This window comes from Mixophyes fleayi, chromosome 12 (genome assembly GCF_038048845.1).
Source record: "Mixophyes fleayi isolate aMixFle1 chromosome 12, aMixFle1.hap1, whole genome shotgun sequence".
NCBI classification, from domain to species: Eukaryota; Metazoa; Chordata; class Amphibia; order Anura; family Limnodynastidae; genus Mixophyes; species Mixophyes fleayi.
The window spans coordinates 18,564,278-18,589,180 of record NC_134413.1 but is presented as its reverse complement, the minus strand read 5'-3'; the positions used below and the strand labels follow the sequence as shown (position 1 = coordinate 18,589,180).

General features: G+C 41.4%; 1 protein-coding gene across 1 annotated transcript in view; it reads right to left on the bottom strand.

Moving 5' to 3' along the window:
- The window catches only part of ADSS1 (adenylosuccinate synthase 1), a 39,106-nt gene extending 14,203 nt beyond the window's left edge, over positions 1-24,903 (bottom strand). The window contains exons 1-2 of the mRNA XM_075192868.1: positions 24,649-24,903; positions 4,998-5,100 (exon numbers count right to left, since the gene is read on the bottom strand). Of these exons, the coding sequence (XP_075048969.1) occupies positions 4,998-5,100; positions 24,649-24,822 (277 nt within the window). The 5' untranslated portion in view covers positions 24,823-24,903. The remainder of the gene's footprint in view (positions 1-4,997; positions 5,101-24,648) is intronic.

Below are 24,903 nucleotides of genomic sequence, written 5' to 3'. Positions count from 1 at the left end.
TTTTTTTTAACTGCTCTTCTGGAGTATTCAGTATTTATTTTTTTTTTGTTATTGAGTGCTTTATAGATGAATTAACTACAATGTACAGGCTTCCGTTCTGGATTGCTTGATTGAGCATAAAAGTCTGCATCTTACTGTAACAATGAGATGATAGAACGGGGCCCGGAGGGCAGTAGCGTGAAATTGAATGGCTGCACATAGTCAGCTCCTGAAAGTTTAAAAAGATGTCCAGGATGAATAAATGGCTTATGCAAAATATTGCTAAGACAATACATAGTACGTACAAATAAAGATAAACTGCTAGAAAACCAAACCATATAAATCTTTAATAAAAGGAGTTACTTGGTCATATAGCGAAGCGTTGAGGACCCCAACTTCACCACTGCTGCAGTTCCCCCTACCCATGGGAAGAAACCTGGGGGTAAATGTATCAAGATGAGAGTTTTCTGGCGGGTTTGAAAAGTGGAGATGTTGCCTATAGCAGCCAATCAGATTCTAGCTATCATTTTGTAAAATGTACTAAATAAATGATAGCTAGAATCTGATTGGTTTTTCAAACCCGCCGGAAAACTCTCAGCTTGAAGGCCTGTATCCCGCCAGGCATTTTGTGTCTCCAGGCCCATACTCCTTATACAGTTATTACTGACTCCAGTCATTCCAATACATTCTTCAATTTTAAAACACCAACATTTCAGGTAGCGCAGTGCAAAGGTAGAAACATTGTAGACTATAGAGCTTACACTGTTGTGGGAGAAGGGGCGCCCACACTATGGGACACGAAAAGTGCTGCAGAACAGTGTGTGAAAAGGTTAAATGTCTATAAAGGGCCTTATGCAGCATCGGTGTAAAAAGTTGGCGTCTGTAAGGGGTCCCACTGTACAACATGAGATAAGAGGGAAGAGGGGAGTACAGCATGCACCCTTTACTACTACTTTTGGTACAGTAGGACACAAAAGTGCAGTCCCACTAAAACACAGAGGTTGCTTTCCTTAATATTTTTCTGAATACACATTGCATGCTGAGAAGTCTAGTTTCATCAACAGATAACAACAGTCACGCATGCGCAGTTAGATGGGATCAATAGCGTCACCTGGTGGTAGAAAAGAGTAAAGTAAGTAACAATTGAACGTGAAGCTTTGCGAAATCTCTGTAAAGCGATGCAGTAGGTTTTTTCAAAGCATCAATGTTTGTTACAGGAATGAAGTTGTACTGTATTAAATATTAGTTGTATGCCTAATACATCTGCAGCAAGGTATGTCCTGACCTGCCCAGCTCCGACCATAACAAGATACATACATTTGCACACCCCAAGATGCCACCATGTTCATGCACATATTGCATGTTGATAAATGACCATTATTGACACTTAAAAGGCTTCCTATGACTTTTCCAGTGGTAAACTCTCCAAATGTAATACAAAGAAGGTATGTTAAGAGCTATAATACTGTTCATATATTGTACCTAGTACAAAGGTTATTTGTGACTCTTTTACGGTATAGGAGCCCATGACACAAATCAATGGATCTGTTGCCAGCCATCGTGCAAGTAAAGCCTTGCTGGAAACAATGAGGATGAATGTTCCATTTATAAATGGCATCAATTCAATGGGACAGCTGTGATATCTGTTTGCATGACACAGGTAAGACTCAGCACTAAGTGGAAGTGACTGTCCTTATGGTCTGTGTTATAATAATTATACCAATCATTGGCTGAGGGCAACAATCTATAGTTGCCAACATTGGAAAATAATTTTTGCAGGGACACTTGGCTGTTGGCTGGGTGCCTGCAATCACATCGCACGCAGAATTGTCAACGCTGACCTTGGTGCACTACAATCCCCAGCATGGCATGTTGAATGAAAATAGTTACAACTTTAATTTCAATTCCATATGGATTCAAAACAGAAGAAGGTTTTATTAAAGCCACTGCACTACAGAAATAAATTATGTGCACAATAATATTCTAAATAATAATATGGACAAACTATTTATTTATTTCTTATACTAAGAGGGAACAGATCTTTATTTATAAGACTAAGGGGGCACAGATATTTATTGGCAAAACTAAGGGGTAAATTTATCAAGCTGCGAGTTTCTCACAGGTTTGAAAAGTGGAGATGTTGCCCATAGCAACCAATCAGATTCTAGTTATTTATTTAGTACAGTTTAAAGAATGATAGCTAGGATCTGATTGGTTGCTATAGGCAACATCTCCACTTTCCAAATCAGCCAGAAACTCACAACTTAATAAATTTACCCCTAAGGGTTCACATTTCTATATCTATTACACTATGGGGTGGGCACAGTTTTATTTAATCCTGGAGTTTGGAGGTGAACACTGCTGATGACGTGTGCCAGTTTTAAAACCGTCAATAAGATACAATTTTAGTAAAATTCCCCCCTTAATGACAGTAAACTTAGTCAGGCCAGTTTAAGTAAAATTAAGTTTTCTGTACCCATTTTTTGTTAAAAAAAAATAAATAAAAAAAAATGTTGTTTGGCATTGAACCACTTGGTGTCACTATAACAAAAGACTTGTTTATATATCTGAGAAGATCCACAGGATATTGTATCACACTGAGTCTAGGTACACACTGCAGAATTTTCCGACCAATGTGTTCAGTGGCGCACGCGCCGGGGGGGGGGGATTTCTGGGTCTCCAGAAACCCCCCCCCCCTCCGCTAACTAAGTGCCCACCATAGCGGCACTGTACTATACAGCAGCCACGGCGCTGTCAAAGAAGCGTCCGCAGACGCTTCTTTGACAGCACCGCGGCTGCTGTATAGTACAGTGCTGCCGAAACAGAGCTGCTGCGCATGCGCAGCTCTCTCCCGTGTTTTTTTTGGGGGGATTTTTTTTATGGTCAGGGGGGGGACAATCTTGACAATCTTGCGTGTGCCCCTGGTGTTATCGACAATGATTGTACCTAGGACAGAAGGTCCGATCGGTCGGTCGATTCATGCGTACACACTGTACACATTTGAAACGATTTTTGCAAGACCAACCGTCCAGCTAGCAATTTTTGACAGGCATAACGTCGGCTCAAAAGATTGTGATTCCTTACGCACTGAAACAACGTATGGGCTCCCTGCAGCAATATGCCGAAGAAATTTAAATAAAGAGCTGAACATCACCAGCAAAAAACACCAACAAGCTCATATTCATGTGATAAAAATACATGATTTATACACTTGTATACAGCAACACATACGTGTCATATGCAGAGGTAGAGACATCTTAAATTATCTTTATTTATATGCCCAGAAAGAAGTACCCCCCGTGCCCCTGATTCATACACACTGCAGGATCGGAAGGTGGTTGGTACGAGCAATCAAATAAATCGACGATCGGAACTTTTGGACCGACTCTCATTCATCGTGTATACACACTAATGCGATATCTGGCTGAACTGTCGTTTATCGGGTGATTGGACCGATAACTGTCTAAAAACACTGCAGTGTGTACCCAGCCTTACAGTAGGTTTTAGACAAGATGGGGCAATAGGGGATAATAAGGGTTCATAAAAGCAAACAATAGGATTTTGTTTAAAAAATAACATCGGCATTTGTGTATACTAAAGGCAGCTACTGTATGCAAATATACAGACATAATGGCTGGAGTCAATTGCAATCAGCCTGGTGAAAATAAAAGTATGGCTCCCAAATCTTCCATTTAAGCATTAGACCCTAAAACTAGAATTACAGCCAGAAGTAATTGCAACATACAGAATGAGAACTGGTACTGAATACTGCAGTGATAGCCAACAAGCGGACCTCCAACTGCTTCCTGCTTTATTGTCAGATGTGTTAGTTATAGCTTGTAATACTTGTATAATACATATTTGCCAACTCTCCCGGAATGTCTGGGAGACTCACAAAATTCGGTTCAGTCTCCCTCTTTGGCATTTCTCCCGCATCCTGGATTTCACCGAGAATCGCGTCAAATGACGCGATTCTCGGTGATTGACGCCATTTTGGAGGGCGGGAGGGGGCGGGATGAGGCCAATCACGTCATTTTGGTCCCGCCCCCGTGACGTAAATTACGTTTTCGCGGGGGGTGGGACCAAAATGACACGTTTGGCCTTGTCCCGCCCCCTCCCGCCCTCCAGTCACGCCCCCTCTCCCGGAAACTTGTTTCCGAGAGTTGGCAAGTATGGTATAATACATACTTACCAACATAGGCAACTTGTTTCACGGGAGGTTTGGGAGGCAGGTGTGTGTGTGTGTGGGTGGGGCTCAGAGAATCATGTCATTAGCCCCACCCCCTAAACAGTCATAGCTATTATTGACCAATAAAACAGGAGGTGGGGCCACGATGACACGTACAAGCACATCGCTAAGGTTAGAGGGGTGCTCATGCGGCCCCTCTAGTGTATCAGACTGCTCATCGCAGACTGTGCACACATAACAGGTCAAGTGCCTTGGTCGTCTGTTTTAATGGACCAGCATATGTAAAGTGCACCTGTTGCTTACCGAGACAGACGTTTCATGAGCTGAATCAAGTGCATTTGGATTGGTACTTGGAGAAAATTTGCAAATAACATTGAAGTGATTTTTTTTTATGCATAATGGAGAATTCATAATGAAGAAATATAGTTAGCAGATAATGATGAGATTTGTAGTTCAATCACAGCTATCAGATCCACAGAAATATTCACTTGTTTTGTATTTCCAAATATCTGTCAATAAAACATAAGGGCATAAGGGCATTGCATTATCCTGAACTTTTTTATACACGAGTCTAAATCGCCAAACTATTAGTTTGGATGAAAAGATTTAGACATAGAACAGTGCCACCCAGTGGGCAGATTAACACATCACATTGCAGAGAGCAGCATGTTGCTGCCAAACAATTATTATTATTATTATTATTATTATTATTATTATTATTATTTAAACAAGGCATTGCTTCAATGTGGGAGTGAAAAACTATACAATTCTATATTGTTCTCAAAATAAATCATTTTATTATTAGTTATTAGTATTAAAATACACTTACCAATAAAGGAAATTGCTTTAGGATTAATAATGCCACTTGGAAAAAGATGGAAATCATATTCCTTTCCTTCTACCACCACGGTATGTCCCGCATTATTTCCTCCCTATAAAAAGATTTTGGAAAAAATCATCTGTTACTAATACTGTACTTATACGGATTATTCCACTATAATTGTCATTTGGACGCCAAACAAGAGATGTAGAAATGAATACAACAGCGATCTCTCTCAGCGTGATAAAACACTTGTCGTTGTATTTTTGGAGTAGCAATTCTTTAGCCATTACACAACCTCTGTCTGTGACTGGATAGCAATACATGTTGCTGGAAGCTGTAATTCAACAACAGACAAAGATACATAGAGTATGTATGGAAACTGGTGCATAGGAAACGCTGTAACCCTTAGCAATCCATAAGACATTGGCGAAACACTACTAGAATAATTTGGGATAGGTAGATATACTAAAAAGGAAAAGTAAAGGTGTTGCCCATAGCAACCAATCAGATTCTAGCTCTCATTTATCTAGTAAATGATAGCAATAATCTGATTGGTTGCTATGGGCAACACCTTCACTTTTCCTTTTCATAAGTTTGCTTTAGAACAGGGGTCAGGGAACTTTTTTACCTTTTACCCCAAAATATTATTAGATACGCCACCGTTACCCCATTGATTTCAAAAGAAGGAAATCATATATTATTAATTATTGGAATTAAAAATATTATTGAATCTATTCAAAATGTCTTTGAAAGCTTCAACTTCAAAACTTCAGGTTTTGGAGAAATGATGTTGCTTCATTTTTTTATACGAGAGCATCAATATTGGGGCATTTTGATGTCAGAGCAATTTGGATGCAGTCTTCAGCGTCCAATCGGTTTCTCTGCTTTGTTTTTATGTTCGCAAAGGTAGATTGTTGCAAAAGGCAGCAACTTTTTGACTGCCTCCTTATGTGCAATTTTGAATGCCTTTGCAGCTGTTGACATCCAAAAATAGGACAGATCTGCTTTGTTTTCCAATGCAATACGTGCTTAATTATTGCATCGAAGCTCAAGAAGTGCCTCTGCCAACCCTTGAGGCTCTTCTGGTACAACAGCAATTTCACATTTAAAGGGGTCTACAATCCAACTGACAGCATGTGAATAGGCAGCAGTATCCCCGGGAATTTCCTTTTTACCCCATTTGGGGTAATTTACCCCTGTTCCCTGACCACTGCTTTAGAAGTTTTAGTAAATTTACTGCTTAGAATCTGACTGGTTGCTATGGGTTACTTCACTGTGCATTGGTGTCTGTAAACAAGTGGAGCAATCAGGGACGGATATTTTTTGGAATGTCCTTCGTGGATATAAGATAATCAGGCTCCCGGGAAACCTATCTAAAGGGGCATCTCATAGTTAGGGAGCCAGAAATGAAATGTTGGTTGATTGGAAATTCCTCTCTAAGATGCCAAAACCAATATTGTCAGGAATTGACAAATCATTAATTGAATCCCAGACTTAAAAGGTCACCATTGAAGAGGCTGAGGGAATGCATTTTCCTTACCCTTACACAATACATATACAAGATTAAAGAGCAAAGATGGGGTTAAAACTTGGCAGTTCTGTCTTCTTTCCATCCTCAATATTATGTTAGGTTTGGCAGTATTGGGAGGTAAGTTATAAAAATTTGAGTTAAGGAGGGCTCAACCAACCAACAAAGGACTGTTTAATACAACTTTCAATAAACTCTAATTACGTTGATCCACAGGACGGCAAAACAATAGCCTCAGTGTGACAGTTGCCAATTTATCCTCACATCATCCCCTCATAAAAACTAATGATGTTTGTTAGGCTTGACCAGCCCTTCATGAATCCACGCTGACACTTATCAAGTTATTTTATAAAACGTAGTTCAAAACCGCGTTCCTCAGAATCCTTTCAAATTGATTACCCACAATAGAAGTCGGGCTCACAGGTCTAGAGTACCCTGGTTCTGAATTTGTTTCCTTGATTGATGCCACAACTAGGTGCTGCCAATATTAAGTCACTCCCCTGGTTATGGAGGCCAAAAGCTAAAAAGATTCAATCAAGTTTTATCTGCTACGTAATGCATTGCTAGAACCACGTGGTTATACACATATAAAAGATCTTTCTGATGCTCCGGGGAAAATTCAATTCCTGTGTGAGGTCCCCTAGGAGCCTCGCACAATGTATGGCTATGTATATTACTGGTTATTACGGCAGAGAAATATCCACTCATTTTTGGGCAAAAATGAGTGGAGATTTCCACCTGAACATCACTGCAGGGTGTCATCGCGCAAGGCTGTGGGATCTCCTGATAAATTGATTTTTCCCCACAGAGCTTTACTGAAGCTTGTCATGTCATTGACAATTGTCAAGACATTGGGCCTGATTCATTAAGGATCTTAACTTAAGAAACTTCTTATTTCAGTCTCCTGGACAAAACCATGTTACAATGCAAGGGGTGCAAATTAGTATTCCGTTTTGCACATAAGTTAAATACTGACTGTTTTTTCATGTAGCACACAAATATCAACTTTAAATTTCAGTGTACAAATAAGCTATCAAGTATTTACATGAAAAAATTGTCAGTATTTAACTTATGTGCAAAACAGAATACTAATTTGCACCCCTTGCATTGTAACATGGTTTTGTCCAGGAGACTGAAATAAGAAGTTTCTTAACTTAAGATCCTTAATGAATCAGGTCCATTCACTTTTGAGAGACTTGTCAGGATGGATGTGGTTTGCCAATGTGGATTTCCACAGCCAATGAAATGCATGAACTGTAATTTCAAAGAGCTACAATAAAAAACAATTCTGCCCCAACTGACCAGTATACAATCCAGCCCCATAATGACCGGTATACAATGCAGCCCCATAATGACCAGTATACAATCCAGCCCCATAATGACCGGTATACAATGCAGCCCCATAATGACCGGTATACAATGCAGCCCCATAATGACCAGTATACAATCCAGCCCCATAATGACCAGTATACAATTCAGCCCCATAATGACCAGTATACAATGCAGCCCCATAATGACCAGTATACAATCCAGCCCCATAATGACCGGTAAACGATTTAAAACCCGATGACCATTTACTTTACTCCCTGCAGCAGATAATCACTTTGCCTTTAGCAAACTCCATCAGGCAATCAAACTGAACTCTTTGAATGAAGAGCAGGCATCGCTGCTGCAAACCTGGTCCTGTATATATTTATATAGTTAGGTTTAGTAATCTTTTAGTGCCTATTACAACCTGTCGTAGCCGAATGACTCGTATATCAAAATGAACTTGTAAAGAGCTTCGTCTTTGAGCCTGCTGTGGTAACTACTGATGAAGTGTTGATGATGCTGCATTATTCCGCTGGCCTCACTTCTGTAAACACCTCTCATATCTCACTATCCTAAAATAAGGTCTAAACTGCAGTAACTATCACACTGTGTCCTGCGATTATGTTATTGTAGACTGACTACCACCAGTCCAGAGGCGTGCAACGTGCGGGGAGTCAGTGTCTTTTGTTCATATAAAATGCATTTTGTGTGAAGTCTGTGTGCTTTTAAATCTTATTTTTGTATACATTAACCACAGGGTTCAACATCATTCATTACTCAGCTCAGCATTATAAAGGTCCTTGACAATAAAAGTACAGCATCACACTTTCCTTCTTTTATCTGAGTGATTTTACACAGAGCCTGTTGAAGTAGCTGAGATAAACTGCTATATCATTATCACCATTTATTTATATAGCACCACTAATTCCGCAGTGCTGTACAGAGAACTTACTCACATCAGCCCCTGCCACATTGGAGCTTACAGTCTAAATTCCCTAACAAACATACATACACAGACACAGACTAGGGTCAATTTGATAGAAGCCAATTAACCTACCAGTATGTTTTTGGAGTGTGGGAGGAAACTGGAGCACCCGGAGGAAACCCACGCAAACATGGGGAAAACATACAAACTTCACACAGATAAGGCCACGGTTGGGAACTGAACTCATGACCTCAGTGCAGTGAGGCAGAAGTGCTAACCACTTAGCCACTGGCTGCCCTATATATATATATATATATATATATATATATAACTACACTAAATAAATGATTACATCAAATAATAAATTATTCAATGCAATCACAGTTGAGGGTGAACAGTCATGAAATGTTCATTGAAATATATTGTTGGTTTTGTTAAATGCATAATGTTTCTAAACGATCTTTATTATAACTGTAAAGTTCCTGATTTTTGCCTATAAATCCTTCCCATCCTTTACACTTTCTTCCTGTTTTTTCTAGCACCTGTTTGGTTGATGCAGTGATTTAACCTCGGGACCCTGACATGCAAATGAGCCCCACAAAAAGATAAATCTGGTACAGAGTGGCCTCAGTTTGCAAGGTCATGGCCCCTTTTTTAAGACCACTCTCCTTTTTATGGTCATTATACTTTTATTTTAATGCCTGCCACCATTTATTTATATAGCGCCACTGATTCAGCAGCGCTGTACAGAGATCTCATTCACATCAGTCCCTGCCCCATTGGAGCTTACAGTCTAAATTCCCTAACACACACAGACAGACAGACAGAGAGAGAGAGAGAGACTAGGGTCAATTTTGATAGCAGCCAATTAACCTACTAGTATGTTTTTTTGACGTGTGGGCGGAAACCGGAGCACCTGGAGGAAACCCACGCAAACACGGGGAGAACATAAAAACTCCACACAGATAAGGCCATGGTCGGGAATTGAACTCATGACCCCAGTGCTGTGAGGCAGAAGTGCTAACCACTTAGCCACAGTGCTGCCCCCTCATGGCTGCATTATACACATGTATGACCCATTCCACCTGACACAACAACATACTTGCCTACTTTAAATATTTTTGGCAGGTGCCGAGGACGTCGGGGTGCTTAAAGTTGCCTAATATTTACCCCGTACCCCAAACATTCCAGAAGAGTTGGTAAGTATACACGACTATCCAACAATTCGAATGTTGGGAGTTTTACCTGAACTCCTGTAGGCTCATCCACAATTTACAACGTTCCCTTTAACTATGTGAGTCCTTAGGAGGACTGCAATAGGAATAGCCACTATACAAAAGGCCAATAATAAAAACAACAACACCAAAAAGAAACATTGGATTGTCATTATCTTTGTGAAATGGTTACAGAAATGATTACTGTGAAACCACAACTGTGCACCATTCATTTGAGAAATTGCAAAATGTTAAAGACAACTCATTATAACTCTTTATTGTTTAATAATTGTGTTATTATTCAGCAGATATTGTTACCCAGAATGCAAAGCAGCATATCACTTTCCATTCTATAATGGTTGGTGTAATGTTAAACCTGACCTTCTCCTACTGTATTTTTATGTTGCAAGGTGCTGGCCCGACCCCTAGGATACCCACAGCCGGCTGCAGCTTTAAATAGCCGTCACATTTGTCCAGCTTGGCATGAAATTCCATATTCACTATCTGAGGGGAAGACAAGGCTGCAGCTCTATGTCAAACTATACATCTACACATTCAATTAGAAACCGCTACAAGAATTAAATATGTTACTAATATCTATATCTATATTCCACTGGAGAGTTCCTCTATTGGAATACTGCTTTGCAAACAAAACACATTAAAATAACACACACACGTGTCAAATATGAACATATCATGTATGTAGACCTATGGAACGCCTAACGGTTACATACACTGTTTAATTACATGGTGCCAGAGAGATCTACATATTCATGGATGGGGGCAAGGGAAGTTAGAGCAGGGTCGGACTAAGGTTTGTGGGGCTGTAGAGCAAGTAATGTCTGGGGCGCCCCGGCCTAAGAAAACAGCCCATACTGCAGGCACTAAGGCTCTTCCCAAACACCCCCGACGTGGTGTGTATTTGTGTATGTGTATGTGTGTGTGTGTATGTGTGTATGTGTGTGTGTGTGTATGTGTGTGTGTGTATATGTGTGTGTGTGTGTATGTGTATGTATGTGTGTGTGCATGTGTATGTGTGTGTGTATGTGTGTGTGTGTATGTGTGTGTGTGTGTGTGTATGTGTGTGTGTGTATATGTGTGTGTGTGTGTGTGTGTGTGTATGTGTATGTATGTGTGTGTGCATGTGTATGTGTGTGTGTGTGTGTATGTGTGTGTATGTGTATGCGTGTGTGTGTATGTGTGTGTGTATGTGTATGTGTGTATGTGTGTGTGTATGTGTGTGTGTGTATGTGTATGCGTGTGTGTGTATGTGTATGTATATATGTATGTATGTATGTATGTATGTATGTATGTGTGTGTGTATGTGTATGTATGTGTGTGTGTATGTGTGTGTGTGTGTATGTGTGTGTGTGTGTATGTGTGTGTGTATGCGTGTGTGTGTATGTGTGTACGTGTGTGTGTGGGATAATAAACTTGCAATAGTTAAATTAGTATTTTTTGCTGGTGTACCATAGATCCCAGCAATCCCTGGCATGCCTACAGTGTAAGGATATGGCTGTGCTTGTAATTGTACAAGCACTCCTGAGACCTGTAGTGCACCTGTAAAACAAATACAGTAAAAAATAAAAACTCCCCAACACACCCTCGTTCACCACTTTATGTCTCCTTGGGGGGTCCTCTGCTTTCTTCCTGCTTGGTAATCCTTTTGAAAACAAATCATCATCATCATCATCACCATTTATTTATATAGCGCCACTAATTCCGCAGCGCTGTACAGAGAACTCACTCACATCATTCCCTGCCCCGTTGGAGCTTACAGTCTATATTCCCTAACATACACAGACACACTGGGGTAAATTTGATAGCAGAAAATTAACCTACCAGTATGTTTTTTTTGGGGTGTGGGAGGAAACCAGAGCACCCGGACAAAACCCACGCAAACACTGGGAGAACATACAAACTCCACACAGATAAGGCGATGGTCGGGAATTGAACTCATGACCCCAGTGCTGTAATACAGAAGTGGTAACCACTGAGCCAACATGCTGCCCCGAACAAATGAGAAACCATATGAAATGACGACAACACGCTCCGCTAACCAGTACAGAGTGGGGTCACTTGATTGGTCACAGCATGGGAAAGCGGCTCTGTGTTGGTTAGTAGTTGTAAGATCCCACATTAATACAATGTGGTGCATTAATAAAATGCCCCTATAGCTCTTGTATCATCATCATCATCATCATCACCATTTATTTATATAGCGCCACTATGTATCATCTTACTCTAAGGGCTAGATTTACTAAACTGCGGGTTTGAAAAAGTGGAGATGTTGCCTATAGCAACCAATCAGATTCTAGCTTTCATTTATTCAGTACATTCTACAAAATGACAGCTAGAATCTGATTGGTTGTTATAGGCAACATCTCCACTTTCTCAAACCCGCAGTTTAGTAAATATACCCTTAAGTGTTCTTGCTGCTACTGCATGCCGTACATACCCACGGAGCGGATGGTTTCAATCTCGTGCTGACCCTCTTTGCAACCTGTCAGAGCAGCATAACTAAACTTCAAGCAATGACTCATTTTGTTTCTTCATTAATTTCCACTCCTAGTGTATGTAGTCCATTACATATTTATGTTTCTTCATGGTGCCAAGATGAAATATCTAGCCAGCTTCCAGGGTCTGAAAGGGACCAGTGTAATCCCCTGACCGACAACAATGCCATAGGATGCACATTCCTCAAGTGCTCAGCTCCCCGTAGCTGCTTCCCCTCCAGACACAGAAATCTGCTGACTCTGCACGGGAGAGCGCTGTCCACCTTCCTGCCATGAACCGTGTAACAGAAGCACTGGACCAGACAGTCACGGTTTAAGAACTCACAAATGTCCGTGCATGAAAGTGAGTGTTACTGTGTTGCTTATTTATATTTGTGACATAACAATCACTATAAAAATCTTCTGCTCATACATTGGATAAATGACAATGCAAAGTGCAGATAAAGTTTGACTGATGAACTGTCACCAATTCAATATTGTATGAGCCACCCATAAATAAAGATTGTACTACTGCGATTCTCCACTAGAGGGAGCCTTGGGGGCTGCTACATGTAGTTGTTTTCTCAAGGCTCTGCCGCTTCTGTAATAGTACCCCAACTTTAAATGTCAGCTGAGGGGAGATCGTGGATTGTGATTGGTCCTTCCACTCCATCCTCCCTCCCCCTGGGGCTGTAAAAGGAACAGAGGAGCTTCAGGAAAGACGGCTGCTTCTAGCAGCCCCCCCAGGCTCTGGCTAGCGGGTCACGTTAATACAATCACTTATATAAGTGATAGCGTAGTGTTGAGGGTTTTAGATGTACTTTAGTTGCTAACATTATATAGCATAAAGTGGTTTTAAGTACTGATTTAAGACCAGGTAGGGCCATGGGCAGCATTTAAGCAATCCAAAACTACACAACCTTCCAAACTAACTACCCCCTGTTCCTGATCACCCTCTGCATGACTCACACAAGCCGCCTAGTTTGGTGCTGAAGTAGAAACACAAGATTTTGTGGGACGAGATTATTTAAATGACTTGAACATACAAAGCAGCGTTGGGGGAAGTTTCCGGTTTTACAGGTGAACGTACAGTCTTTTCCTCCCCGCCAAAGAACATGAATGTTCCAGCTGGTCCGACGTAGTTGAAACACAACCTTGTCGTTGCGATTCACTTTGTATGTTTCAGTTCTACTCTTGAGCGAAAGAGCATTTCTGGTGCCCTAGTGTGTTTTAGGGAATTTAGACTGTAAGCTCCAATGGGGCAGGGACTGGCGTCAAAGACTACATGTTCTCTGTACAGCGCTGCGGAATAAGGTGGTGCTATAGAAATAAATGATAACAATGATACGATGGAAGTAGGTTGGGCTTTGTAGTGATGTTTCTACAGTTTCCACCATGCACATTTTCCAGAGAATATGATAAACCTCCAAATGAAAGCGCATCCCAGGATTTTACCAGGATGGGTGCAAACACGGGGAGGTGGAAGTAGATTATTATTATTATTGTTTATTTGTAGGGTGCCATAGATTCTGTAGCACTTTACATAGTAGTACAAATATGACGTACATGTAGACATAAGTGTATTTTGTGTGTTTGTTTCTAGCTTTATGAGATTATCAGCAGACGCTTAAACCTTTGTAATCAGTGAACATAGGAATAGTAGTAATGAAAATAGCATACTTACCAACTTTAAATAGTTGGTTTCCGGGAGCCTGTCATGGGAGGTGGGCGTGATGGGGGCGGGCCTCCAAAATGCTCATCATTTTGGACCCACCCCCGTGACATCATGACGCAAAACGCGTCATTTGACAGCGGGGGGCAGGGCCAAACGCCGCGAATCATCGGGAATCGCGGCGTTTGGGGGCTGATTCTGCCCACTTTACTTGTTATATTGCATTTGGGTGGATAACTAAGCGGATTCATGTGCCTATTCCGCACACAGCGAGGACCGGATCGTCCAGGCCCACCCATAAATATTGTTCATTTTTGTTCCCCTCAGATACCACCATCCCTGATATAAAACCCATGTATAAAATTGCCACACACGCCATTTGTTCGGCATTAGATGAGACTCATTTTGGCACTTTTTTTTTAACTAATTTACAAAATACCGAAAATGCCCCCACTGCTGATTTATTTTCACACATGCAGTTATACCTGGGTTCGTATTAGTTATTACTACGACAGACACAGAGGGTATGAGATGTGACTAATCTCTTCATTCTTTCTTTCATCAACAGGTAATTATCATCCCCTGCTTGCAGCAGTGTCAGAACTTGAATTTAAGAAAGTGCTTTTTGTTAATACATGGTCTGCTGTTATTTCCCTGCTTGTTTGTTTAAGACTTTTATTGCTGGCCTTTGTTATGGGAGCTTATTGGGGGCTGACTAAAGTCATGGGTTCCTTAGCCATACATAATCAGTATATGCTGGCTGCAAGCTAGTGCTTTAGTTACAAGCGTATTAGGATTAATATAGCATAATTCAGAGTTATACCGGAGTTCAAAGGGAGATAAAAAGGAGGAGAACACTCTACCTGACATCACTGTTACAGGAGGACAAAATCCAACAATCCAGTGAGACCTGTGACTTTCCACCTCAAACACCTGCTTTGGACATTCCATACTGGTCAGCTACCATTGGTGATCGAATCGCTTCTGATTTAATGAACCACTTGTAAACCTTGTCTGTCATTTAAATTCTCAGTATGTCCAATCTGTTCATCTGTGTTACCATGTTGTTCTACCCACACTAGGCTAACTGAAACATCCTCCTCTCCGCCCCCTACCTCTCCTCCCTTGTTCCCCTCTTCCCCGATCTCCTAGTCCAATATCCTCACCTAGGACAACCTACTCTATCACCACTTCAACCCACCCTCCTTCCAGTTCCACTGTGTAGCCTCCACCTCCTCTGCTTCCCACCTGCACTGCTAAACTTAATGTCCCTTTAGTTCCTATTGTTTCTCACTAGCCCCTCCCTCTAGAATGTAAGCTCACATGGGTAGGGTCCTCTACCCAATGCCTTGCATGCGTCCAGTCTGCTGAATTGTTTCTCTATGTCATGCGATTTGTTCTGCTAATTGCATCCATGCATTTATTATTCTGCTCTCTACCCATGTACTTGTAAAGAAAATATATTGAAGTTACAGGTACAAATCACACAGAAGTTACTATTGTTAAAAGAATAATTAAAGTGAGATTCCCAGGCACCACAGTTAGTGGATCTAAACATTATCCAATTCACATGATTGTCCCTTTTACCCTAACTACATCTAATAATCTCACCCAATAAGCCAAGTCATTAACAAACTGGAAAAATGCATTTATAGTTATAGTATTCTTATATTCACACACATAGGCATAGAATATAACATAGGCATGGATTATAACAGGGAGCACTGAATGGATGTGAGGTGACACATGCAGTAAATAGAATAATCACATTAATGTTTGGTGCAAGCAACAATGCATTACATTTTATGGGACAAGATATTCTAATAGACTTCAAGGGATAAAATATTTTGAGGAGTTTCTGATTCAGCGGAGTATATAGAGTTTTCAAGGGACATACAAGGTAGACAAAATAAACGCAGACATGAAAACAAAGAGTATGGAGGACCCTGCTCATTAGAGAGCTTACATTCTAAGTGGGAGAGGGCACAGCTGAAACAAGAGGAACAAGAGTAGCTCAGAGTGGAGATTTGGACAGTTGTGAGGGTGCATTAGTGTGAGTAGTATTATCAGGGATAAGGTAAGCGCTAATAAAAGATGGGTTTTCAGAAAGTGTCCAAAGATTTGAAGGCTGTGGGAAAGTTTGATTGAGCGAGGTAGGAAATTCCGTAAGTGGGGAGCAGCGCGGGAGAAGTCCTGTAGACGGGAGTGAGAGGTGGTTACCAGAGACGAGAGAAGACGCAGGTCAGAGGTAGATCTGAGGCTGGGTACACACTATACAAAATGCTCCCGATGCGATACCCTAAGCGATTTTACCGACGATTAAAACAAAAAAAAAAAGTCCCGATCAGCAGCCGATTCATGTGTACACACTAAACACAGTTTACACAATTTACCGTCAGATCTGTGTTCTTCATCTGTCATAACCATCTGCTGAAAGATCGTGACTCAACACTACATACAGATCTATGGACACTGCCGGTCATGAGTGCTTACAAAGTGCAGAACTGGAACGATATCGTCCCACCATTAAACAACATTTTTAGTCTGGTTTAAAAATCAAATGATATAATATGATAATCGTTCATTGTTGCAGCTTACCCACTAATGTGATATTGGGCCGAACGGTCGTTTATTGTGTGACTGGCTCGATAATTGGCTGAAAACACTGTAGTGTGTACCCAGCCTAAGAGGGCAGGAGGAAGTATCTTAATACGAGATTTGAGCTATATGAAGAAGTGGTGTTGTTGAGGGCTTTGTAGGTAGGGGTGAGTAATTTGAATTTGATTCTGGAGGACACAGGGAGCCAGTGTAGAGATCTGCAATGTGGTGCAGCAGATGTGGAGCGGTGAGAGAGGAAGATCAGTTTTGCAGCAGCATTTAGGATGGATTGAATAAGGGATACATGGGTGATGGGAATGTCAGATAGCAGGAGGTTGCAATAGTCAACACGGTAGATGATGAGTGAATAGATAAGAGTTTTGGCAGCATGTTGGATAAAAAAAGGGTTTATTCTGGCAATGTTTTGAGCTGACAGTAAACATTGGAATAAGGGGCGTACTGCTATCATCATCATCTATTTATTTACATAGCGCCACTAATTCCGCAGCGCTGTACAGAGAACTCACTCACATCAATCCCTGCCCCATTGGAGCTCACAATCTAAATCCCCTAACATACACACACACAGACAGAGAGAGACTAAGGGCAATTTAAGAGCAGCCAGTTAACCTACCAGAATGTTTTTGGAGTGTGGGAGGAAACCTACGCAAACTCAGGGAGAACATACAAACTCCACACAAACAAGACCATGGTCGGGAATCAAACTCATGACCCCAGTGCTGTAAGGCAGAAGTGCTAACCACTAAGCCACAGTGCTGCCCACAACAGTCTACAGTCATATATATATATATATATATATGAGCTTTAAGGTTACAACTGATTTATATGTGAATTACAGTGTGCATTTAACTCTACAGATTTTCTTGTAACCGGTCCCTGGACACCTTCCGGACCACGCAGATGCATTTGAAAGCGGAAGCTCATTAATATGCATAAAAAGCCCAATGCACGTGGGAAACACAAAATATAGAGTGGTTCTACTTGGACTAAGTTATCGTTACTGCAATAAGTTATTTAAGTCATATGTGAAACTCCGATACAGGAATTTAGTAGCAAAAAGGTGAAACATTTAAATGGTTAGTAATTGTGATTCAAATGTGTCTCATTACCTTTAAAATTTGCAGACACACTGCATTGTTACTATGAGGCATTACTGTAACTAAATTGTTGTGCAGCCCATTAGCACGTTTCTGTAAATGTCAATGACTGACTTGGAATTTCTATGTTCATCATGAAAACAAATGAATATGACCTTCCATAACGCACGTTATACAAAGGATGTGCAGCCGGGAGTGACATAAGTCTTGTCATGTCTACCACCTGTTGTCCTACGCTGGTGAGATTTTAGGGACACAGACCACAAGCTCTTCTTTAATTACCATGTCTTGAGGACTCAGCTCTGTGTATTTTTAGACCACGTGAACCTTTCAAGTGGAGTTTAATTGCAAGCTCTGAGTCACGGTTAAGTCTCCCGCAAATAAACACTGAAGGATTAAAAAAAATTATGTTCGAATTACAATGGTATCTAATCAAAGAAAGTTAATGTCAAGGTGACCTTGAATAAGTCAGTTAAAGGAAACACATTTCCTTTACATAATGGAGGCAGCCGTTTTTATAATGTCATTGGAAACTAGGGACGTCACTGATAAAGGAGGTAGGTAACCTGTGGCTCGTCAGCTGTTGTGGAACTACAAATTCCAGCAAGTGCTAAGGGCATGCTGGGACCTGACATTTCGCAACAGCTAGAAATCCACTGGTTGCTTCAGGCCACTGTTACAAAGTGGGATGTAGCTGGAGAGGCTCATATAACTTGAACACCACCAAAATTTGGCAGATTCTTGGGTCTAGATCTTGTTCGCGGTACGATCATGAATGTGAGCCTTTTTGGTTTTGCAGTTCAGAACCAGGAAACCTGCATCCAAGTTTGCACACTGCGACGAGTTTTGAAGCTCAACACTTCTCCCTCAAGCGTATGATCTATATCTGCAGAAACTGTAAGTGCATAGATGTTAGGGATGTACACCGGCCACTTTTGGTGTCTCGTGTTTTGTGTTTTGGATTCGGATTTGCTTGAGGTTTTGGGTTCGGATTTGTTTCGCAAAACACCTGACGAAAGGTTTTGGTTCGGATTTAAGGTTTTGGATTCGGATTTATTTTGAAAAAAAACATAAAAAGTGTTAAAAACAAGTTTTTGGGTTTATTTTCACTCCTACGCTATTATTAACATCAATAACATTCAATAACAATCATTTCCACTAATTCCCAGTCTATTCTGCAGAATCAGTGAACTTTGTAATATTGCAGTACCAATGGACTTATACTGCAGGATTGTTTTTGGATATTTTTTTTTTAATTTCTTTTTTTTTATAACTTTTTTAAAAATTTTCGTGCTGTGCTGTGCTGGGCTGGGCTGGGTGGGGCTGGGCTGTGTCCTTCTAAGGGCATTGGTATTTCCCCAGCACAGCACGAGATCTACCAGGACAGAGGACCACCTAACACACCCTCCCTCTACCCTGATCAATGCCTGAGTGAAGATGGCGGCGGCTAGCGGGGAATTTATAGGATCCGAGTATCGCGAGATCCGACAGCGGGATTATGACTCAGAGCCTCGGTTTCAGTTTTGCCATTGGCGGGAATACCCGGATCTGTCTCGGATCGGCAACGTTCGGGTGGGCTCGGATTTCAGATATCCGAGCCCGCTCATCTCTAATAGATGTGTATTTTTATCTGTAATAAAGTGTTTTCCCAGTTGATCTATTGCTGGGCCTGGTGATTCCTTCAAGCTATTCTGCATTTTGACAGGGGGACAAGTTATTCAAAGAGGTGAGGGGACTGCCAAGTCTGCTCGATTTAGCACAATTGTAAGTGCATATATTTTAGGATTCAGAACCTTTCACCATTTGATCTATTGTGTTTTTCATTGATGATTTCTCCTAGCGTCTATCCCTCCATTTCTATACATTATCATGTAAGGGAAGAACTGTGAGAACAAGTTTGAAACACTATGAATTGAATCTTTTTTTTTTTTTTTTTTGGTGTTAAGGAAGAAAATTATATTATTTTCTTATTTCCAAATGAGTTTGGGGGAACATGAATGTTAGTCGTCGTCCCCCAAGAATCCCTACTTTGAAATATGCATGGCCCAGCACAAGTATAAGGATCACATTTATACATACAGTATGTGTACAAGTCCTACACCGCTGGCATATTCGTAATAGAATACTCGTAACAAGAAAGTCCCCAGATATATTTCTTATGTCTAGAAGTATTTTGACTGAAAACACTAACAATGACATGTTTACATTAATCCCCCTCTAACCAGTACCACAGCGGGGTTCCATGCCCGAGACCCCCACAGTTTGCAAAATACTAAACCCTACCGGCACAGTAACAGATACTCTTCTCAAATTGACAGCGGAGACATGTTTGAAGGAAAATTTAGTGGTCAGAATGGTGTCAATGCCACTGATTGGTTGGCTGCTGTGTCTTGTCCAATCAGAGGCTTTGCTAAATATTCAGTGCACTGAGGTTACTTTAAAAATTCTCTTGGCTGTCAGTTTCCATCACAGGCTATTTATTAAAACTGGGGAACAAATAAAGGTACCTGACACCAGCCCGAGCCAAAGTCAATAAGAACGATCATTTTTTGACTTTTTATAGGGGCTCGAAAATTTCTCAGAAATGTCTCATTTTCATCAAACATTTTACAAGCGCAGACACTGAGTACCGCCACCAAAACAACACCCCCTATTACTGACAGGATATGCTCTCAGAGGAGGTGAAAAAAGTACATCATAATACAATTATAAATATGTTGCATGTACCGTACAGCAGACAGTGCTGGAGATTAAATATATGTCCGTCATTATGACTAGTTCCCAAAATTGTAAAACATTTTCCAAAGACATCCTGTTGTTGAGCAGATGAATGGCGTTACTGTCAACTTAAATGTTGCTACTTTGTGATTTGTTTACAATGCAAAAAAAAATACTTGTCTACTCTCCCTGAATGTCAGGGAGACTCCCTGAAATAGGGGTGATCTCCCTCACTCCCTGAAGAGTCTGGCATTCTCCCTGATGCTGAGCCAGTACAAGACGTGGTTGGCTTCACCATCTGTGGCATGATGACACAGTTCAGAAATTGTGTCCTATGTCCATGTATTGATGCCTATGGAGGTGGCCATTTTCATGGAGACCGAGATTTAATCAAAGACTGACAGGTAAGACAGCATGACTTCAGTAATGGAGACAGAAATGTAAAAGACACTTCAGTCTCTAGAGATTCATTAGCTGCTTTTCTTTAACGCATAGTTGCCTACTCTCCCGAAATGTACGGGAGACCTCCCGGGAGAGCACGGCATGCTCCCGATTCTCACCCCTGCAATAGATAAGTGGCGCTGGGGGCTTAATGATGCAAATATTGCACCATCTTAGCCCCGCCCCCTGCTGCAATTGGCCAAAATTATGCGATTCATCATGCCCCGCCCCCGCACACACCCACCTCCCCCGGGATCTCCCTGAAGCCAACGAGGAAAAGTTGGCAAGTATGGCAAAAAAATATGCTATAACCATAACTACTCAATGAATATTAACTTATAAAGAACAAAGAATAAAAATAGTGAAAATTTAATATATGGAACACGAGAGAATTGTACTATGCAGATAGTCAATAATTAAATATCGCTGTGAGCCAGCAATGCTCACCACAGTGCTACCCACTGCTATGCATTCAGCCTGGGTGGAGTTCGGCTGTAAAGGTGTCAGAATGTGACAACAGTAGATTTTGAGTGAAGACGCAGGAAACATTTGGCAGACCTGAGCTTCCTGTGACTTCCACACTTGGAAAATGATGTCTGCACACAAACACACAGGAATTATCCTTAGATACTCTACAAACATACACAAACAGAAAAATGGCATCTGGCCACTTCTGAGTTCCCAGAGACTCGGCCAGGCAGTCTAGACAGGTAGAAATTAGAAGCAGACTAAAATAATGAAACCTTTATTCATACTAATGAATATATTAATTTTGCCCTCTGTGTTTTTCAATTGGGCTATTTTATAAATGTTAAAATTGTTATATATATATATTTTTTTTAGCAATTGCAAAATATAAACATTCTATAAATATGTACAATGCAAAATGAATGTAGATTTGCACAAAAGAGATACATTAGCAATCGACAAGTGCAACTAAAAATAAAATAAAATTGGAGTTGATTTTTATTTTTTAGAAGCTAGAATTCAGCTGTAATTCTGAGCTGCTCAGTTGCACAATGATGGTTAATTTCTATTGTTTTCCAGCATATAAATATATCATGCTCTATTCAGTTTAAAGGCTTATATGGTGGAAAGAACTGATTGCGCATGCGCGCACACACACATGCGCACACACACACGCGCACACACACACGCGCACACACACAAGTTTGCCTCTGGGAGATGCAGGGGGTAGGTGGGGGCGGGGTACGGCAAATCTCCCCCATACCATCAAGCTCTCCCTCAAAATCCCGCTGTACAGATTAGCCAATCCTTCTTCCATCTAACCCTGCCCTCCTCTAACCCTCCTCACTATCCTTCTCCCCTCACCATACTCTACCTCCCTCTCCCTTTTCCTCCGCTCCTTCTCTCTCACGTTCATCTCTTCACTTACAGTCCTTGTCCCCTCACCATATCTTCCCTCTCTGTGTTTCCCGTCAGTCTCTTCTTCTCCCTTAGATTGTAAGCTCCCGTGAGCAGATCCCTCTATCCTCATGTCGTCTTCCTCCAGTTTACCTTTGCCCCCTACCCCCTCTTTTCTTCTTTTCGTCACTCTAATCCTGCCGCTGTCTCCTCTTCTCCCGTGCCTTTACATTTCCCTCGCTGCCCTGATCGTACTAGTGGCGCCCACACTAGTGGGCTATGACAGATGAAGAGCCGGTCGGCGGGGAGAACCCCCCCCCGACAATCCTCACTTCCTGCACCCTCTGAATAAGTGGGTGTGGTTAACAGAATAGAGGCGGGGCTTATTGGTAGGATAGGACGGCATTTAGGATGGTAGGATAACACGGCATTTAGGATGGTAGGATAACACGGCATTTAGGATGGCTAAAAGCGTGGAATAGATGGGTGAGCTTATGCCAGATAAGAGGCGGGAGCTAATGAGAGTATGGGGCAGAGTTTCAGTTGCATCTTGGGTAAGAAAAGGGCACAGTTACCAATATTGCTAAGGTGCACCGCTGAAGGGGGGGGGGGTATGAATGTTTTAGCTTCATTTAGTTAAAATTGAGGGCTGGGGGGCAGTTTTCCTTCTTGCCCCAGGCGCTAAAATTTTAAGTTATGGCTCTGGATGACACCAGCGCATCAGGCTTGTACAGCTGAGGAAATTGTGGTGTTGCTGACAGTGAAGGACATTTCGGGGAAGATGGTGACTCTGGGAGGAGAACAGATGACAACTTCGCTTCTATGCTGAATTTGCAGTGGGACATCCATGTGGTGGAGATCGTAGATAACCATTTGCTCACACAAGATAGTGGCGAAGGGAAGGGGCCAGGGGAGGTAACTAACAATTGTGACACAAAAATTTTGCTTGTCCTTCAAGCTGTCACAACAATTTGTATACATGTAGGGCCTGAGTCATTACGGAGAGCAAAGCATAAAAAAGGAGTAACTTTACACCTGGGCAAAACCATGCTGCATTGGAGGGGGAGGTAAATTTAAAATGTGGCGACAGATTTATAGTTGGGGTAGGGCATGCCCTAGATCTACTTTAAATTTCAGTGTAAAAATAAAGCTATCAGGTATTTGTGGGCTAGATGAAAAAACAGCCTGTATATAACTTATGTACAAAATAATAAACCAATTTGCACCCCTTGCATTGTAATATGGTTTGTCCCGGAGAACATTTACTCCTTTTTTGCCTTACTTTCCTTAATGACTCAGGCACGTAGGGAATTGTCACCCATTACTGTCATTTTGATTCGGCAAAGTAAATCTGCCTGACAACTTTTTTAAATGTATGCCAGTGGTCAAAGTGGAAATTTAGAAGTGGCGGTATGACACTTGTAGTGGGAATGTAAGTGACTGGAATGTGATAGTGTTACCATGAAGGCAGTAATAGAAGTGGGGGTGTGACATACCACCGTATACACCCCCAATTTGATCACTTAATGTACCACTTTGGATCCCACCACAAAATGATTCCAAATCGATAACACAGAGAAAACTTTGTCATTTTATTTTTGTAGGACTGGTTACAGGACACTATGTTAAAGGAGAGGACGCAATCTTATTTTTTAATTCCTTAAGACCTATTTACACAGGCAATATCGTATGTTATGTTCCCCTATAAATACTATACATTTTCAAACATTCCATTATGTTAATCAGATCTGACATCCACCCATACGTCTATTTAAAATGTTACATATCAATTATATCTATAGTAAATTAAAAAATAATTCAGTCTACTTTCTATTTGCCTTCAGTCCCCTCTAATTGTTTTACTTAGTATTGTGCACTCACAAGAACGGAGCACGTGGGCTGAAAAATCACTGTACTAGAATTAATTATTAATTATGGCTCCAGGACAGGAAGAATCATAGAACAAATTAGCAACGCAGAGAGAGAGAGCTTACATAACCATAACATTGTCTGCCGGAGAAGTAACCCAGTTTGGAACAGAGAGAGGTCCGGCATTACAAAAAAACAAAACCAAACTTATCAAACCTGCAATATATTATTTGCAATATCAAATATATGAAAAATAAAATTAGATGATGGAACATAAATAAGTAAAGGGTATAAGTTTGCTCTGCGCACTGACAGTGGTGGGATGACATTTAGGAACACAGCAGCAAATGAGGACATTGGGGTCAGTCTGTGCCCCCCCCCCCCCCCCTTCCAAAAGACCTACCTGGCATCTGCAGATGATATCAGCGTCTGTAGCCAACAGATCCACCACTTTGCCTTTGCCTTCGTCCCCCCATTGCGCCCCAAGGACAACGCTGACCTTGTTGCCTATATCATGCCGGGGTCTCTTGTGCCCCCCGGGGGTGCTGCGGTCGTTGGAGGACCGGGTGCCAGACATGGTCCGGGCAGAGTGGGTGCTGTGCTATTCGGGGTAGCTGCTGTGCCCTACTTGACTGTCACAAGACTGGGCAGTGACGGG